Source organism: Anguilla anguilla, chromosome 8, assembly GCF_013347855.1.
Source record: "Anguilla anguilla isolate fAngAng1 chromosome 8, fAngAng1.pri, whole genome shotgun sequence".
Classification (NCBI taxonomy): domain Eukaryota; kingdom Metazoa; phylum Chordata; class Actinopteri; order Anguilliformes; family Anguillidae; genus Anguilla; species Anguilla anguilla.
The window spans coordinates 30,321,566-30,340,233 of record NC_049208.1 but is presented as its reverse complement, the minus strand read 5'-3'; the positions used below and the strand labels follow the sequence as shown (position 1 = coordinate 30,340,233).

Sequence of the window (18,668 nt, the reverse complement as noted above, 5' to 3'; positions counted from 1 at the left end):
ACATGTTTCAGCGCGGGCTGACGGGTATCTCAAACGCAGTGTAATTACCCTGGATCAGCTGCACCACCATGCAATTTAATCCTGACAGGCGGAGAGCAGGAGAGATGACTGGAACTAAAAGAAATCAATGACTTTGGAATAGATGCCGAAGTATATTAAAAAAAGAAACAGTTTGGCCCCTTTTGGTAGAAATGCACCATTATAACCTCGTATAATTTGATTTCAAAACACACTTTGCAGCTAGTATTGGTGACATTTATCAATTTTCCCTCATTTCCAGGCCAAGCATTGGCACATTGATAGTCTGACATTTTTCCTGTTCTTGTCTGTGTGTGTGTGTGTGTGTGCATGGCAGTTGATGGCTAATATATCATAGCTCACTAAATACGAGCGCAATTAGCTTAAATCATCCAGGCATTTTACCCAATTCATCAAATCAGACCTTTTTGTATTTGCCTCACATTGCCTCTGTAGATGCAGTGCAGCGGCTCGTTTGCAGTCTGCTCATTTGCAAATTCATCTTCAGCTTTGTAATGCACAAAACATCTACCGTGCTGGGGAAAAACTATGAAGAGATCGGCTGTTTACCTGTAGAATGTGGTTAACCTGCTACTTCTACCCTTTGTCTCATTGACGCCAGCAGAATTCCAGCTGTAAAATCAGAAATGTGGGACATACAGTATTACTAGAATAATGGACATTTGTGCAGATAATGGAAATTTGAACACTAATTTTATTTGTGTAATATAGAGCTTGGTGTAAAAAAAAGTGTACAGGATGTTTTTTTTTTTTTTACAGAGTGAGAGTTCATGGAGAGATTTGGTAACAGTTTTGTCATTGAAAAGAAAGCTCCTAGCTCTTAGTTCTGTGTAAAATCCTATTACATCATGTATCACATCAGAGCTGCCTGAAAAATGAGGCTCTGACTGACATGGCACTCTATTGCATTTCAGAAAACTGATGTGTGCTATCATCTAAACAAATAAATGAAGTGAAAGGATTTTTAAATTTCAAATCTAATAATTATGTGGATAAAAATACTTTATTTAATTTATATTTCTTGTCTCTGTGTTTGAAGTACCTGGAATCAATGTGCTTAGAGATTAGATGATGCTGAAATAGAGTACGCTGAAGCTATGGATTCAGCTGTTCATAATTTTACACCATCTGAATGGCAGCTTAATGCACTATACCACCGCAGCCGTTTGACTGGTGGGGACGCTTCAGTTTGCGTGACTGCTCGCCTGCCCTTTGGAGGTACGTTCAGCGTGCACCCAAAACAAACACAGCGATTTACTTTTCGGGTTAAACTGAGGGGCGTCTGCCGCTTCGCAGTTCATTTGTGAAGCACCGGGGGGCGCCGCTCGAGTGTGGCAGGCCTGGATGAGCCGGCCTCTTGATCTGCTGCCTCTCATCTTCAGAGAGCTCGTTCCCAATTCCCCCGCCGCACCCCTCTCTTCATCAGCGAGGTCGAATCTGTCCTCGTCCGCGGAGAGGACGGACAGGCCAGGAGGCGGGATTAGACGCCGGTTTCCTCGTGCGCCCCTGTGTTTGGCTGATGAAGCCAATCAGCCGATCGCTGCTCAGTGCCTCAGGGGGCCAACCTGCAGAAATTAACCTCAACCTTTTTTTAACCTATTCAGTGCCAGAACAGTGCTGGTCTTGATCTCTTTAGTCTGACCAGTGAAAGTGGTTGACTTTATTTATACTAGCCTTTGGGAAGTTATCAGATGGAATGCCCAGGCTCTTATCAGCTTTGTGGACTGATACTAAAGTAACTGAAGGCAGCCGTGATACTGGTGATATTCCTGAGAATCATCGTTTGTTCCCTTGCCATGACCTACATTTATAAAGCACCATTTCATAGCCCTGTGGGGGATCTTCTGGCTGCAGCTAAAAGAGTGACAAAGGCAGAATTGAATATGGCAGCATTACTTGATGGTATGGTGATATTATAACAGACCAACATCTTGGAATATGCTGCATCCTGTTAATCCAAGAACTTGCTGTCACAAGGAGTGAGAAGAGGAGAGATCCAGAAGGAAATAAAAAATAATATGTTGGCAACACTGAATCGCTTGAAGATTGCCTGCAGTCACAAAAGTGCTATGGGTTAACTGTATGTGTGAAAAGAATTGCTCAGTTATTAAAAATATTCAGCAGACCATTCCTAATTCGTGCATTTAAGCAAACTAGTCAAAGCTGACCCTTCTTACTGTCTAAAGGGAAGATATATTAGTGGAAAACAATTAAATATTAGCTCTTGAGAGTGAAGGTGAATGTTTAATAATTGTATTTATTAAGCATTTGGGCTTAAGCTTTGGAGCCATTCTTCTCTGTTCACGGTGCTTTTTGCCTGGGAATCTCTGATTCTGTCACTGAATATACTGCTGAGAGGACACACAGTGTTTTAATCACCTGCTTTCAATTATGAAGGGTCATGCCTTTCAGTAAGACTGTGGGAGGAAGCGCAGCCGCAGCCAGCTGCTACCAGAACTCTTGTGCCGTTAACTGCTTGATTAATGCGCTATAAATATATAATCTGATTGATATGCAGATGGCCCTGTGATTGTGAGGAAACGGCGATGGCAAATACAGTGCACCCTGAAGTAGTTGGTAGCTGGTCAACACGGTTGATTGTATTCGGCGAAATCATGGTTCTGCAGCGGGTCTACATTCAGGCCAATTGTGTGCATCCTTAAGCCTCTGCAGAGAAGTGCTGTGTGCTGCTCGGCTTCCTCTCATTAATACCGTGGTGCATATTAATGCGCCATAATTCAACACAGACTCTAACATATTAAAATAACAATAATAGTCCATTTGCATTATTCATTATTTATAGAAGAAAAAAAAACTTGGGCGCATTTAAATATATGAAACATTAAAGGAATATTTTTACACTGTGCTGTAAAAAGGATTGTTAAGTTTGTTTCAGTAAACATTTTGTTGATGTTAAACAATGTCAGTTTCATAAGCATAGTAAATAAATATCAATAAGAAGCACCAAAGAAAGTAAAAGCAAAGGAATTCAGGAGTTCAGTAGTAATTTCTGTTTGTTCTGATTACATTTCAGTTATATATTATTGAAAAATATGTAATAGAATATTTGTAATAGAATATCTAACATGAAGGGCCATTCATAAACATCCATTCCTCTTCCTAATTACCATGAACATAAGGCATTAACTAATGCACAGTGGCAAGAGCAAATGGATCGCTTGGGTCAGCTACAACACTGCCCTGTGGAACTGTGGGAAATGAGGCCAAAAAAAGCTGCTGGCTCAGTTCAGCGCAGTGCTTCCTAGTTCTAGCTCTCTTTGTTGTCCATGGGGATGACTCTACTCTTGTGATGCCTTAAAACAATCAGCCTTGCTATTTCAAGAAATGAACAGCATTGAATTTGAATAAGAATCACTTGGTGGATGTCATTCACTCTAAATCACCGCATTGATTGATTCATCTAGCCTTAATTTCCCTTTGTTTAAAGTTTCTTTGTCCTTACCCTCTGCTAGTCATTAGTTCACTGCCCTCCAAAGTAATGATATCTTTTAATTAACCTTAGTTTATCTAATGAAGCTGTTGATTGAACCAATAAACTGCAGGAACTACAATGAGACCTTATAGATGAGATGATCTTTATTCAGTAATTTAAACAGGTCTCAGACGTTTGGAATTGGCAGGGGTGCCTCTTCATTGACAGCTTTTCTGCCCGAAAGAGCACGATGAGAATTGCTGAAGCACATACTATGTGCTCCTCCGATGCACCACGGGCCTCGCAATGTTGCAGGAGAGCCAGCGCTGGTTGGAGAAAAAGTGAGAACGTTTAGCTCCAGTAATTGTGTAGCTCCTATTCCGGTCTGCTGCCCAGCTGTTGGGAAGAACAAATGCAGAGGCAACCAGAGAAACACTGGCTGGTTTTCCCTGACGGAATGACACCAATTATTAAACAATTGTGGAATTCAGATTTTAGTTGGCTATTAACATAGACAGGCTTGAATCTACGACTGCAGGGTTCTGTCTGTCCACGTGACAATTACCTTTAACATATGAGCCACTTGGGGGTCAACATAATTACCTTTATTATGTTTCCATAAAAGAGAGACAGCTGTGGCACTGATGCCATCTCACTCAAATGTAATATCTCTCTTCCATTGGCCATCTGGCTGTTCAGCCCCCCTGGCAGTGGTCCTGGTAGTACATAATGTGTCTCTTGAACTCCCTTTATCTGTGTATCATTTCCAGTGCGGCTTGAGTGGGCCTTCCCCCAGTCAGATACTGGTGATTCTGCTCACTACCCACATGCAGTGACCTACCTGGCCCTGTTGCTGAAACTGTGAAACCGATGACCTCTGACCCTTATCTCCTATCCACCAATGAAAGAATGTTTGACATGACAGAAGAATAAACATGGCAGAACATGCATGGTTTTTAAGGGATAGTTCACACTGAAATTTTTTTATTTTATCAAAAAAATATTTCTTTTAGTGTGTGTTTTTTATACACTTCTCTTTCCCCAGAATGTGAACTATCCCTTTAAGGAAACCTAAGGAGAAATGCTGCGCAAAATCACACTTTGATTGACAGAGGACACTGAGGGCGATTTGCGGAATATTATCTTGTCTGGATCATTGACAGTAACCACATAAAGGAGCAAGTTAAGCAAAAACATCCAATCGTAAGGTCAAGTACTGCTTTGAAGCTGTACCAATGCCTGGGGGTTAGGACAGGAAATTAGAGTTATGACTGAAATTAATGCATACAATCTAAACTCATCAAGGTCATTTCTTAAGCACATCAGATAAATGCACTGTGATGCTTTGGCTTGAATTGAAAGCAAGAGGTGAGGTTTGTGAAGCTGACGACGCAGAAGGCAGTGTGCTTGGAGCTGTGGCATCCATCACTTTCCTCGTTACAGGATCTGCAAATCCACTCTTTTGCTCTGAAAGCCATCTGCTTTTCCATGTACGATTTAAATTCAGATTTAACCTCTATTAAATTATTCACTATTTCAAATTACTTTGCGTTTTGGAATACATTTAATTCCACAGACATTATCACAGTACAATGTGACAACTCTGGTATGCTGGTTATGTAAAATGTGCAATATATGACTTAATTATTGGCATATATGCAATGAATAAATTGTATATTTGCGCGGTTGCTAAAAAGAATATACACATTATATACATTCCGCAAAACTGGACAGCTTATTTCATATTTTAGCCTAGTTATGTGTGTAGGTTATAAATGACCTGAATAGGTGACCTATTCAGGTGACCTGAATAAAGCATTACATGTGTTGTGTCTAGCCAGACCTAAGCAACACAGATAGACACACACACACACAGAAATACCAGTTAATTTGTATTATGTCATCTATATTACATCACCTGAAAATTCACCCTTAGCATCTCCCTATTATTTTTCAATATTTCATCTAATTTTAATTCTCCTCCCTCCGCCATCTCCCTTAATGAATGATTCATAATTGAGGGATTTTTTTTGGATGGTGTCTCTCTAATATATTTGCTGTGGAGGTGTAAGAAAACAGGACCATTAGCACACAGCGTTCTTTTCACTTCCTGTGTCATTGTGAAGTCAGACTTTGGATGCTGCGCTCAGTTCCAAGATGTGCCATTGGGAGGTGTAGTCCTGACCTGGCTTGCTACATTCATGCCACAAACTCCCTCTGAAATTAATCCCCTATGTGCGCCATTGTGACATAACAGCTATTCATTTAATGCCTTTTTATTACCTTTATTTCATTTAAAAAGGTCGGATTTCTGATCTTCATGCATCACTGTAATCGAGTCTGTGACATGAGTGCTCTGTTTATTCTCCACAAATGATTTTGGACTTAACCCGTGAGGCCCAGTGGTGTATGACAACATCCTAACTATCTTCAAGTTTTTTGTGTGTTTGCTTGTTTGTTTTTCGTATTTGTTCATGTTATTATCAATAAGTAATACCTGCTGAGCGGTCAGTGGTCTTTCTTCTGCTTATCCTTCCTGATCTAGTGCACTGTGTGGGATTGGGACTCCAATGGGAAGCATGACTTCATCGGAGAATTTCAGACAACGTTTAAGGACATGAAAGGAGCACTGGACGGGAGACAGGTAATGTGTGAGAGCAGTATAATGACATCACCAATTGACCTTAGGCTCTCATTAGGTGGTGCACATCCTTCTATGAAGGTGATGAATTAAACAAAGTTTTTTTTTTCTCTCAGCTTCTCCAGCCTTTCATACAGATACACTGCATATTTATTTTATTTGTGCTTTCAGTTGTGTTTACTCTTGATCAACCCCTGTAGAACTGTATATATATAGTGATTGATTTGAAAAAAGGTCAGTTTTTGTAATATCCTTGAAATCAAGAAGATGGGAATTTTGCTGCACTTAAGAATGAAGTGTTTCTGGCAGCCTTCCTCTGGTTCATTCCTGTATGGCTGTATGTTCCTCAGCATCTGCCAATATGAGGCAGATGAATCTGACACATAATCTATGGATGGGGAGCTGTAGCTGTCAGCAGGGAGGAGAAAATTAAGTACAATAGCAGCCATGGCTGACCGCCACTTTATGTTGTGCAGTCCTTTTGAGGGAATTGTGTTTCGGAATCTGCTCTGACCTCACTGGTGGTGGGGGGGATGACAGGCAATTCTGCAACAGTAGCGTGTTCAGTTAAAATAATATGAATAATCAGAAATTGATTTTGTACAGCTGAGAGTATCACACCTGAAGACTCTGAGTGAGTCTTTTATAACTTAAATTTGCTTGGGAATTAGTTGAATGTCATACTTCATTAATAAGTAATAAAAGAATTTAAAGGCACATTTTAGCCCCAACGGACAATAGCCTTCAGATTTTTTAATCAGTTAGAAAATTCTCTGAGGCATGCTCTCCTGTCACTCTGTGCTACATTAGCTTTGACGTCTATTGTTTGCAAACACATTGAGCACCTTGGCCTCAATTAACAGCAGTGGCAAAGATGTTCCTCTGCCATTTTAATTATTTTAATCATGCTCCCTTTAAAATGCTGAGCGTCCTTAACCACGCATACTTTCTGCTTTCCTGCAGAATAATTGCACTCTTTTTGTTCCGCTGCCTTGTCAGATCCAGTGGGAATGTATAAACCCAAAGTACCAGGTCAAGAAGAAGAATTACAGGAACTCTGGAGTTGTTATTCTGAACCATTGCAAGGTAAGGAAATGTGCTTGTTACAATATCTCTGTGGGCATATGTTGACCCTGCGGAGTTACTGTATTTACACTGACTTCTAAAATCAGATCTTGGGTAAAAAAATAAACACATGAACATTACATGCAGTTTGTTTCTACTCTACCCTAAACAGAGCAGTCACCCCTAATTTCCACTTCATTTGTGTCGAGTCAGACCAATACACATTCATTTATAATGGTGATTTAATTTTTGCAGTTTTATTATGATGGAAAAACTTTGGTAATCATGTGTGTTGTTATGTGTTATGTGTTCATCCTTTTTTTTTTTACCAGTGGTGCCGCCCGGCTGGCGTTCTAAAAATAGATTCTTCCCCATGCTAGGAATCGATTTGAAAGCGAGCACATTATGTGATCCCTTGATCTGTGAAATAACTGAAAATCACCATCCCTAGTCTTTAAATTCTAGTGCGGTAGACATGAACGGTTAGTAAAGGAAACAAACTCTGAATGTGACTCTGAATTATAGAGCTTATACATTGTACATTAGTTCAGGGAATATTTGAAAATGCTGTAAATACTTTCATTTAATTATGTATTGAACTATTATTTTGATTTATGTACAGAAGTATTATTTATTTATGTATGCATGTATTTATGTATTAACAATTTATGAATTGAACCATAAGCTCCTTATGTTTTTCTTCTTTTTTTTTTGCTAAAATGTGTGGGGAATGTTTTAATGAGTGCCTTATTACAGATCATCAAGATGCACTCCTTCCTTGATTACATCATGGGAGGATGTCAAATCCAGTTTACAGTGAGTAGATTCCTTAGAGATTGCATTATGAGTCATCGCATGGAATAGATGAGAGAACGCTGGACTGAGGGATTGATGGCTGGTGTATAGCTATTATATGCAAAAGGAAACTCCACGCGTTCAACCTCAAAGAAATAACAACAGCAGGATTTATGCGATGTGAATCTCCTACAATGCATCTGTTCCTTCCAAATATGATTTCCTGACGGAACATGCATTGCGTGGTTTCCTGCAGCAATGCAACAGTTTAACATGGCTTAACTGTAACAGCAAGCACACAAGAACCTGGCCAGAGCACAAGATAGGCCTTCCCCACGCTGTCCCTGTTTGGCCAGAAGTGTCTGGACAAGGTTGCCACGGGCAGACCTGAGCCCATTTATGTCACTTGTATTTTGATGAAGTCATGAAAAGCAGGCTAGCTTTATTCAGACTCTAAAGCAGGGGTGTGGATAGAGCACCTGCTCATTAGCACTTCAGGGACAGAAATAGGTCATTACCGCAGCGGGAGCTGCAATATACTCCGACACAATCATAATCTAGCTCAGGAGCGCTAATAGGCAGCGCTGAAGCTACAACATAAGTAATGGAAAAAGTTGGTTTTTTTTTTATTTGCCTTGCAGCAATGTTTCAGCGTTGACCTATTTCATAAGAAAACATGAGTTATGTTTAAGTGCTTAAATATTTTCATAGCCTTTGGCTTTAGATGCTGTTTTCCTGTTGGTTTAATACATGATGTTATAGACTGGATTGCCACACTTTTGGGCATGCATAAAAATAATATATCCGAAATCAATTATTATAAGCAAGGCAATTATGCCTTCATATGATTATATGTGTTAGACGATGTATACTCAAATGAACCTGAGATAATTAGCATTTCCTGGTGCCATTGATTGCCACTCTTCTTTCCAGGTAGCTATTGATTTCACAGCATCTAACGGGGACCCAAGAAACAGCTGCTCGTTGCACTATATCCACCCGTACCAACCTAACGAGTATCTGAAGGCCCTGGTCGCGGTGGGCGAAATCTGCCAGGACTATGACAGGTAAGATATCAGCACAGCCAATCAATCATGACCAGGATGGGAAAAGATCTGTCAATTAATCACATTGTAATAGAGTGCCCACTGCAAAGGATTACCTCAGAGAACAATTTTAGGATAAAAAAGCACATTAGTAAAGGCACATTGTTATAACTTTGGGATGAATGTTATAGACAGTGATGGAATTGTTACTTCAGAAGTACAGCCTTTCTGTCTCCAGTGTAGCTGTAGATTAGACAGGAAATGCTGGCAGTTTTGACATTTTGATGTTTGTAAAACCCCATCTTGACTAAATGGGCATACTCCATCATCTCGTAAACTGGTCACCTTAAACCTCCAGCTGCTTTTATTTATGAAATTTCTATGTCTGTCCAGCGACTAAAGTAAATCCATAATTGATAGCAATGGCAATATCTTTTTACTATATTTTAGTCACAATTTTGAAAATGGTGGTAATAGAGCACTTTGAAAGAAATTGTATTACAATTCTATAGGGAAAGAGTGCCTTCCTGAGTATGTGTGTATTGTATATTAAGCCTGTAAATTATTTTCCTTCTGATGATGATGATGATGGTGATTATTATTATTATTATTATTATTATTGTTGTTGTGCGTGGATTTTAAAATATCTGTGGTGCCTTCCTCAGAAAAATAACCCTCCCCCCTCTCAACTCCCCTCCACCCCCACAAAGACAGTCATTGTTAGTGCCAGCACATCATACAGGGAGGTGAGAGGGAGGGTGGAAAAAGCTGTGAATTGTTTTTTGCACTGGCTGTCTCATCTTAATGTTGCCTCTGCTTACATCCCACTGTTCATTTCTAAATCCAGTGACAAAATGTTCCCTGCCTTTGGGTTTGGAGCTCAAATACCCCCTGACTTCAAGGTAAGAGTTCTTATTCTACATGGAAATTAATGTTCAGTTCAGTCTGAATTTGGAATTTTTGGGGTGATCACACTCCCCACCATTTGTCAAGGTCTGTTTTTCTAACAATATCTCATTGTAGGAAGTCTTACTGTCTGGAGAAAAGAGAAAAACAGGACTGATCTACAGTACCTCTGAAAAAAATGCCAGCCATTCTGCCCGTAGATCTCCCAAATCATGTTGAAAACCATTTTGAATTTCATTGTGGTTTCACCATACAGTATATCATTATGCATTAACCACAGACCATAAACTGAGTGTTCATCAGCCATGCTGCATTAACCAACCCTCAGAATAATAAAGCTAGGTAGCATTGATTTTCTGTCCAGCTCCAATCGAAATCTGTCTAATGCAGAAGAATCTGTTGATATTCTAGATAATCTCAGTTGCGTGTATGCTGATCCAGTGTATGCTGTTGTTGCAATCACAGATGGACTTTATTGCTTGCCTTTCAGGTTTCTCATGATTTTGCCGTGAACTTTGATGAAGACAATCCTGAATGTGCTGGTGAGTGTTTCCATGCTTAATTACTGCCAGGAATACACCATATTCCATTGTATTCAATATTATTCCGCCAGTCCCTGTTGCTTTGTCACAGCGAATTTATATCATTGATTGTGTGGAGATTGAGGAAATCTACCTCACCGTGGTGTGATTAAAGATTTTGTGAGTACTCTTGGGAAAGATGACCTGATTGCAACTTTAAGGACTTGTTGTACTGATCAAGTGATTCATTCAACAAATACGGCTCACAAAATAATGTCCAATATCAAGCCTTCTGAGGATAAGGATTAGGATAAGGACATTTGAAGCACATTTCTATTCTTGCCATGTAGTGATTCCTATTTTAGGTTTAATACCTTGACCTTGGTGTACCTGAACTCCTCTATGTGTGGTTTTTGTTTGTTTGGGGTTTTTTTGTCACTTAGAAAGATAGATATAACACTAATCAGTATGTGGCGAGGGAATCATTGTACCACACAGTGCTTCTGTGCCAGGAGTGAGTGGATCAGCATCCTCAGCTAAAACTATTGTTTGTCTGAATCAAAGGCATTTTCCTAAATTCAAATCGCAGAATAACATTATTCTGCATCAATATCTCAACCACCCATTTGGCAGGTTCATTGCAGTTTTTAAAGTGACCTGTTCAGGGGCATAAACGCAGGTGTTAACAGATGGTTAAAGAGCCATTTTATGGCTGTTCTTTTTGTGGACGCTCGAAATGAAATGAGAAGGGGAGGATCTGAAAGTGTTTGATGTGAATAGATTAGGCTGCGCCTCGTCTCTTAGACCCGCTCCAGTTTACCTGCTCCGGCTGCCATTTGGCTGCTCAGCAGCACCATCTGATCCCACTCACAGAAATGAGCTGTTAATTGGGCTGCTGCGTTTCAGAGCAAGCTGTCCATCCATGAGAGGAATATGCAGGGATGTTCAGCACCATGGACAGCTAATTCTGTTATTTTGCCTTGAAAAACTGCTTGCCTTTCAAGTGTGTTTTTTTTCTTTCTCCAACTTATGCATATATACGGATTTAAAACAAAACAATTAAACACAGTATAATGCAATAAGGGGCTGGGCCTCCAGAAGTGAAAATCAGTCAACTCACACTAAGGTGATGGAAGTGTTACACAGTCATAGGCAACATTCAGAATACCACATATGCTTGATTTGGTTTAAAGTTAAAAGTTAAACCCTGCATGCAGGCTTTTGCATTTCAGCTAAAATGCATATATAAAAGAAGATATATTTTAGCATCACTGCATATTTTTAGGTATACTGTAATTAATGTATTACAGTATACATTACAGAGAATGAGGCATGAGTTTCCTATATTTATATTACAGTGTCTGATTTTACTGATGTGATTATTTCTTTTTCATAAATATTGTGCTCTGGAGGACATCCAAAAATGGCTATGGCTGAATATCTCCTTGTTTTAGAGCAACAAGAACGCTTCTAATCATTTTTTATGTGCTGCCCATGGTTCTGAATTTAACTGTTTATATGATACTGAACAACTGGGTTAGTACCATGGACAGCGCTTAGTCCAACCAGCATTACAATAATATTTATTCACAATTATAAGCATAAAAAGCATACTGTGCTGGTACCTCTTTCCTTCTCCGTTCTAAGCATGGTCTTCACGTAGCGATGATATTGGAAGCCTCAGCATAGGTCGCCTGGCCATGGGAAATAGTTACAACCAATATTACTTTAAAGTAGTTTGTAGAATAGTCAGATAATATACACATGTACAACCTCTGGAGGCATAACATCACTGGAGAATGGCTGCGCAGATAACAATTGATAAAAGCCACGTAAGACTCAAGCCAGGATTCATGTAACTCTAGTGGAGCACGTCTTCTTTATTGTGAAACTCCACACCAAGTGAGCATCTGTCATCTCCCCACTGACACATCTGTCATCTCCCTACACACATGCCTGGATGTGTGTAGGGGAAAAACACATAAATTACAAGGAAATTTCATATTAAGTGCGCACATCTCAAGCCAGGAACGGACCCTATTATATATCGGCTACTGACAGATATAAAATATGTTGAAATAAATGAACTCATTTTAAGGTCTTTATACAGAAGGATCAAGAACCACTTTATATTCTGGCGAAATATTAGACATTATCTCATCAATGCATACATACACTCACAAACAATGTGCCAGTCATATGGGTGCATTGTCTGAACATTTGATAGCATTGTGAGTGTACAGCGTTTATGTCATTATTCTGAAGTCTCACAATGTAGAGTGTAGATGCAGCCAAAAGAGATGCAAACATATCTCCCTTTCCACTTCAGCTGATGTGTGGTCAGCGTTTTGGCGCAAAATGGCTGCCATGCATCACCCAGGTGGGTGCGACACATTGGTAGTGGTTGAGGCGAGTTTCCCCCACATCACTGTAAAGCACTTTGAGTGTGAGAATAGAGCTATATAAATGGATGTAATTAATTAGTATTCACTATTAAACATTGTGCAAAATCTGTCAACTGTCATGCTGCTTTGGTACATGCAACATTGGTGAATTTTTAATGTTGCCCTAACTGCAACTACCACCAGGGGGCAGCTGGAAGCACATGGTGCAACACAGTTTGGCACAATGTAATGATAAATGTTTAATTGCGGTTTCATTGACAACAGGCAAAGATAATGTACTGCAGTGTAACAAATGTGCTTAATGCGTTAATTAGAAATTATTAGGAGAATGTATAGCAAACATGGTTTTTTTTTTTTTTACTAGTTTTGTCCATTGTGATACACCAATGGATGGATGTAATAGTTGAGTGCAAGAAATAAATGGACTACATTTATGCTCAAGGTGGATATCCAAAATCATACCAGATGGAGGTTTAAGTCTAAAGTGACCATTCCTCATTTAGTAAAGTGACAGGAAGACAGAAATAATTATTTTATTTTTTGAGAAAACTGGTATGAGATGCAGCATATTGTGTTCTGCAACACAATTTGTGACTATGCATTGGCCTATAGACAGCTCATTGAAAGAAATTATTCATCACATTTAGTGACAGCAAAAGCACTATATTGAAAGAAATACATTCTCTTTTTGATCTGGGATTTCTGTCTTTGCTAACTTTTAATGGAAATCCTAGCCCTCTGCACAATGTAAATTAGATTTTAGTGCTGGTATATTCCCATGTGCTGTCCCCTTTGTCTTCTCACACTGTGAATGACTCACCACTGAAGTCATTTGAGTTTTAGATAAGGATTGGAACTGACACTCAGTACCCACAGAAATCAATATGTAATTTGGTCTCACGTATGCCATATACAAATGCTCAACTGGTAAATTTACAACAGAACTAACAAGATGAACAAGGGAAAGTTTAGTGACTCTTTTTCAGTAGGTATATGGTATATAGCCATTTTTTCTAGCTGGTACAAGACTCATTACTCATCTGGCATCTTGTGGCATTTGTTACAGGTATCCAGGGTGTGGTTGAAGCCTATCAGAACTGCCTTCCGAAAATCCAGCTGTACGGCCCGACCAACATCGCCCCCATCATCCAGAAAGTGGCCAGCTCCGCCTCGGAGGAAATGCACACCAAAGAGGCCATGGTGAGGCTGGAGCCCGGAGACAGGCCTCAATTCTTACCACCCTTGTGTTCCATTACATCAGCTTATTCGCTAACCAGAAGTGCTTACAATTTAATATCCATTTGTCATTCCTTTATTTGCAACAAGAGGATTGTGCTTGAACCCCTCTCTCCGCCCTCTCAATTCAATTCAATGTGCTTTTTCTTGGCAGGAAATACACATAGTAAATATTGCCAAAGCAAACAAGAAACTTACAAAAAACAAGTAGTGTAACAATACCAGTAATGAATGAATGATAATTAATGCAATTGCAACTGCAAATCAAATAAAATAAAAAAACATAAAGTAAAATAGTAATAATGGTAATTTGATGGTGTAAACTATAAAAATAAATGAAATCGTTTTTTTTCATTGTTGATTAGTAGTGGATATTGACCTAATTCACCCATGCATGCATTATTGGGTGTTTTTCTTTGCATATGTAGTATCATTTTACAAAATATTGTTTTGTGAGTGGACCCCAAACTTCACTGCCATATAGTGTCATAGGTTGAATGATTGATTTAAAGATCTTTACCCAAATTTGAATTGGAATGTCAGTGTATTCCCCTTTAAATGGCATAAAAGCCCTTCTGGCTTTCTCTTTCACTTGAAACTTACAGATCAATTAATTGTGAGGACTAAATAAGTATAGCTCATGCAATGTTATATTGAATTTGGCCTAAATTAAATAAGTATTTATTGCAGAGATCTGAGTCTTTTATGAAAAATCATTATTCTTGTCTTTTTTACATTAACTGCCAGGGCCGAGGTCTGACAGTATTTCTCAAGGAGATCCAGGTTCTGTTGTAACCCTAATTCTGGAGGCGACAGCAGAACCAGGTCATCTGAATGGAGCAGGAATTTAATTTCTTTACTGTGTAGAGTGAGGCCAGGGGCTGCAGATTGTTCCAATATTGTGGCCAATTCATTGATGTAAATGTGAAAGACGGTTGTTGCATCCTTGTCTCACTCTGTGCCCCTAAATGAAGAATTCTGTTCTTTTGTTGCCAATTTTAACTCCACATTTATTTTCTGTATACATTGATTTTATTATATCATAGCTTTTACCACCTATATCAATTTCAATAAGTTTTTAAAAACAATCCTTTGTGCCAAACAGAATCAAATGCATTTTGAAAATCTAGAAAGCAAGCAAATATTTTTCTTTTATTTTGATGAACATAATTATCAACTAAGGTTTGTAGGGTTTAAATGTGATTTGTAGTGCAATCTCTTACTTAAGGCATTGTGTTCATTAAGGAAGATTTGTTATTATAATGCTACAGAACACCTACCCCAGATTTCTGTTCACACTAATGCCTCTGTAATTGTTGGGGGCAAATCTGTCTCCACTCTTCAAGATCAGGGTTATTAGTGCTTGACTTCAGATTTCAGGGAAGTAGCCCACACTTAAAATGTGATGGAAAAGTCTTAGCAGTGATTCTTGTAGTTTTTTGCTGCTGTATTTTAACATCTCATTGAGGATCGCACCAGGCTCACATGCTTTTCCTGATTGGAGGGCCTGTAGTCTCTCTTTTAGCTCCTTGTCAGTATTGGGAGAGTCCAAGGGATTGTGGTTGTTTTTTCAGTTATAAACCATTTAGTTTTTCACAGATGGGGGACTGTTCTAATTTAGTAATAGGAATTTGTTTATACAGTTGTTCAAAATGTTCTCTCAATTATTCTCTGGTATAACAAGTTCCTCATGTTTTGATTAATTTATACATTTCTAATTTTCCCAAAACTGATTTGTGTTTATGTCCACTCTGACTATGGATTATTGTCGTTTGTTTTGTGTATGTTGTTCTTTTTTAATTCGGTGCACTTGTAGTGCTTTTGTTCCTCATAGTACATAAGGCATAAGACATGATTTTGTTGGTCTCTATATTTTTGATTAGAAAGTCAATGCATTCTTTATCACACCATTTTTTATCCTTGTTACTTTTCTTATTTAAAATGTTTTGGCCTTTCAAATGTGCAATTTTAGCTGCTTTTTCAAAAATGTGGTTAATATTTTGGACAGCTAGAGTTACTCTTTTTGTACTCTGAGGATATGTAGTGACAGAAAGTTATCTAATAAGTTTTGAATATTTTGGTCTTCAATTGCTCTCTGGTATTATTGTGTACTGTTTGGAGCCCATCTCTTGGATTCATTAATTTTGTACAGTTTACTGGGCTGTGTATGTGTGGTATTAGTATTTGTCTGTTTTAGAACAAAGTAACTTCTGTCTCTCTCTCTTTCTCTCTCTCTCTGTCTTCCCCCCCCCCCCCACCCCACGCTCCACAGGAGTACTTCATCCTGTTGATCCTGACGGACGGCGTCATCACCGACATGGCGGACACCCGGGAGGCCATAGTCCACGCCTCCCACCTGCCCATGTCCGTCATCATCGTGGGCGTGGGCAACGCCGACTTCAGCGACATGCAGATGCTGGACGGGGACGACGGGATTCTGCGCTCGCCCAAGGGGGAGCCCGTCCTCAGGGACATCGTGCAGTTTGTGCCCTTCCGCCAGTTCAAACATGTACGTGTGCACCTTTCGCCTTGCTTTCCTATACAGATAGATTTTCAGGGCCGGAGCTGTTCTTACTCAGTAGTGAATGCGTAATATGGGAACAACTGCTTGTGCCATCTGGATGCACCTGACAGAATTTTTTTTTTTTTTAATTCAACCTCATGCATGATATTCTTTCATTGATCTTTGCGATTCTACAGATGTTCACTACAAGCCTTTTACAGTATACATTCTTGAAGCGCTGTTTTGCTGTGTTCCGTTAATAATTCAGCAAAGCGTCGTGCGTTTGCGGGAACATCCAGGGAAGCGTTCTGAGGATTTCTGGGGGCAGAGCTCAGACGAACCTGTTAAACAGCTGCATCCGCGCTCATTCACACTTCTCACATCCTCAGCTCCTGCTCAGTCGCTCTGCTGCGGAGAATGTGCTCTTTCTGTGCCGCTCCCCACGTCTCTATACCTGACGAGATCTAATAGCTCCCAGTGTGAATACGCAGCTCAGGATCGACCTCCCTCCTCATCTGCTACAATGAAAAATGGATTTTCCTTTTTTTTCTGAACAAGATTACAGAAAAGGAGATGGGACAGCACAGGTCACGAATATGATTTGACCAGCGTCTCTCTCTGAAACCTAAGCCCCCTATAAGTACCCGTCTCAGTTCAGTTAAATTGTATGTCACAGACACTTGAAATTTCAGACTTTATTTTGTATGCGTGGCTTATATTTATTTAATTTAAAGTGTGTTTCGGTAGTTCTTCATAGGTTATTTGAGAGAGATCACAGAACTGCTGTGAGCACTGTCTTGAGGTTAAACTTAAACTAAAATTGAGAAATGTGTTTTTTCTTCTGTCCATTTTTGAGTGCCATTTACTTCAACCAAACACCTCAGCCTTGGGAAATCCATAACCAAACATCAAACAAAATACTTTTTTTTTTTAAAGGACACTGGCATCAATATTACTATCAATAATGAATCCAGTGTAAAATCTAACAGAAACATAAGTATCTCAACATAAGTGGTGGTTGTTTAAAAAAAAAAGAACATATACAAAGCATACTTTTGGTATGCAATTCATTTATGATAGCATGGCTCTGTTAAATATCAGTCCCATTTTCTGTGCAGTCCACCAAGAGTGAAAATAACTTCAAATGCCCAGTGTTATGCACCAGTAACTTTCATGTATCCTGGATTAGGAATGACTATGCTCACCGCTAACACTGTCTAACTACTGTATTATCCTCTTTAAACTGGAGAGCTCAGCCTAACATACATCACAATTCAGCTAGTCGTCACTTCTTTTCACCATGAAATCCTCCAGCCATTGTGGCAGAGAATTACACATCTTACACAGCTGCTATAAACAGATCACAGACGTCCATTTGACCAGAGGATTCATTACTTTGCGTTGAGGTTGGGAATATTCTGCCGACGTGAACCCTCTTCACCCCATGGGACTCCTGACCAGGTTGATTTTGGGCCATGGGAGATGTTAGATCCTGCATTATTAATGAGTGATTTAACTGTTTTTGCTTATGTTTACATTTACATTACATAATTGATATTTCTGTGCTCATGGCCAACTGAGTGAAGCAAATGCAATGTCAGATTAAGGTTGAGAAAACATTGCATTCCATGCTTCAACTGTTTCTCATCTTTCTGCTCTTGAAAAAATTCAGGATGACATTTTTTAAACTTGATGTTATTAAGGGAATCACTGGTGCATAACAGTGTAATTCTGTTTAAGATAACAGAGGGCATATTTGCACCTGTGACACATAATTGTGATAATCTTCCATAACTCTGTTACTCGACATTTTACAAGTATAAACACTGTGGCATTTTGTTTAGCATCTGCTTGTTATGTGCCAAAGTGTAAACACTATTCACAAAGCATGAAGTGTGGTACAATATATGAGGATACTTAATGAGCAATGATTCATAAATCTGAAATGTTGGCAGGGAAACAAAAACTCCAAACACAGCATCTTAAATAATTGCAAATGACAGGGCATTATAGCTTCAGTGATCAAGTCAAATTCATCTCTCAGTGCAATGTAGTGCACAGACAAGAAGATTTGCCAC

General features: G+C 39.2%; 1 protein-coding gene across 1 annotated transcript in view; it reads left to right on the top strand.

Annotated features, from left to right (window-relative positions):
* The window catches only part of cpne4b (copine IVb), a 37,803-nt gene that overhangs the window by 17,245 nt on the left and 1,890 nt on the right, over nt 1–18,668 (top strand). Inside the window, exons 8-15 of the mRNA XM_035428029.1 lie at nt 6,018–6,116; nt 7,113–7,199; nt 7,935–7,994; nt 8,907–9,040; nt 9,867–9,921; nt 10,416–10,467; nt 13,918–14,051; nt 16,360–16,596. Of these exons, the coding sequence (XP_035283920.1) occupies nt 6,018–6,116; nt 7,113–7,199; nt 7,935–7,994; nt 8,907–9,040; nt 9,867–9,921; nt 10,416–10,467; nt 13,918–14,051; nt 16,360–16,596 (858 nt within the window). The remainder of the gene's footprint in view (nt 1–6,017; nt 6,117–7,112; nt 7,200–7,934; nt 7,995–8,906; nt 9,041–9,866; nt 9,922–10,415; nt 10,468–13,917; nt 14,052–16,359; nt 16,597–18,668) is intronic.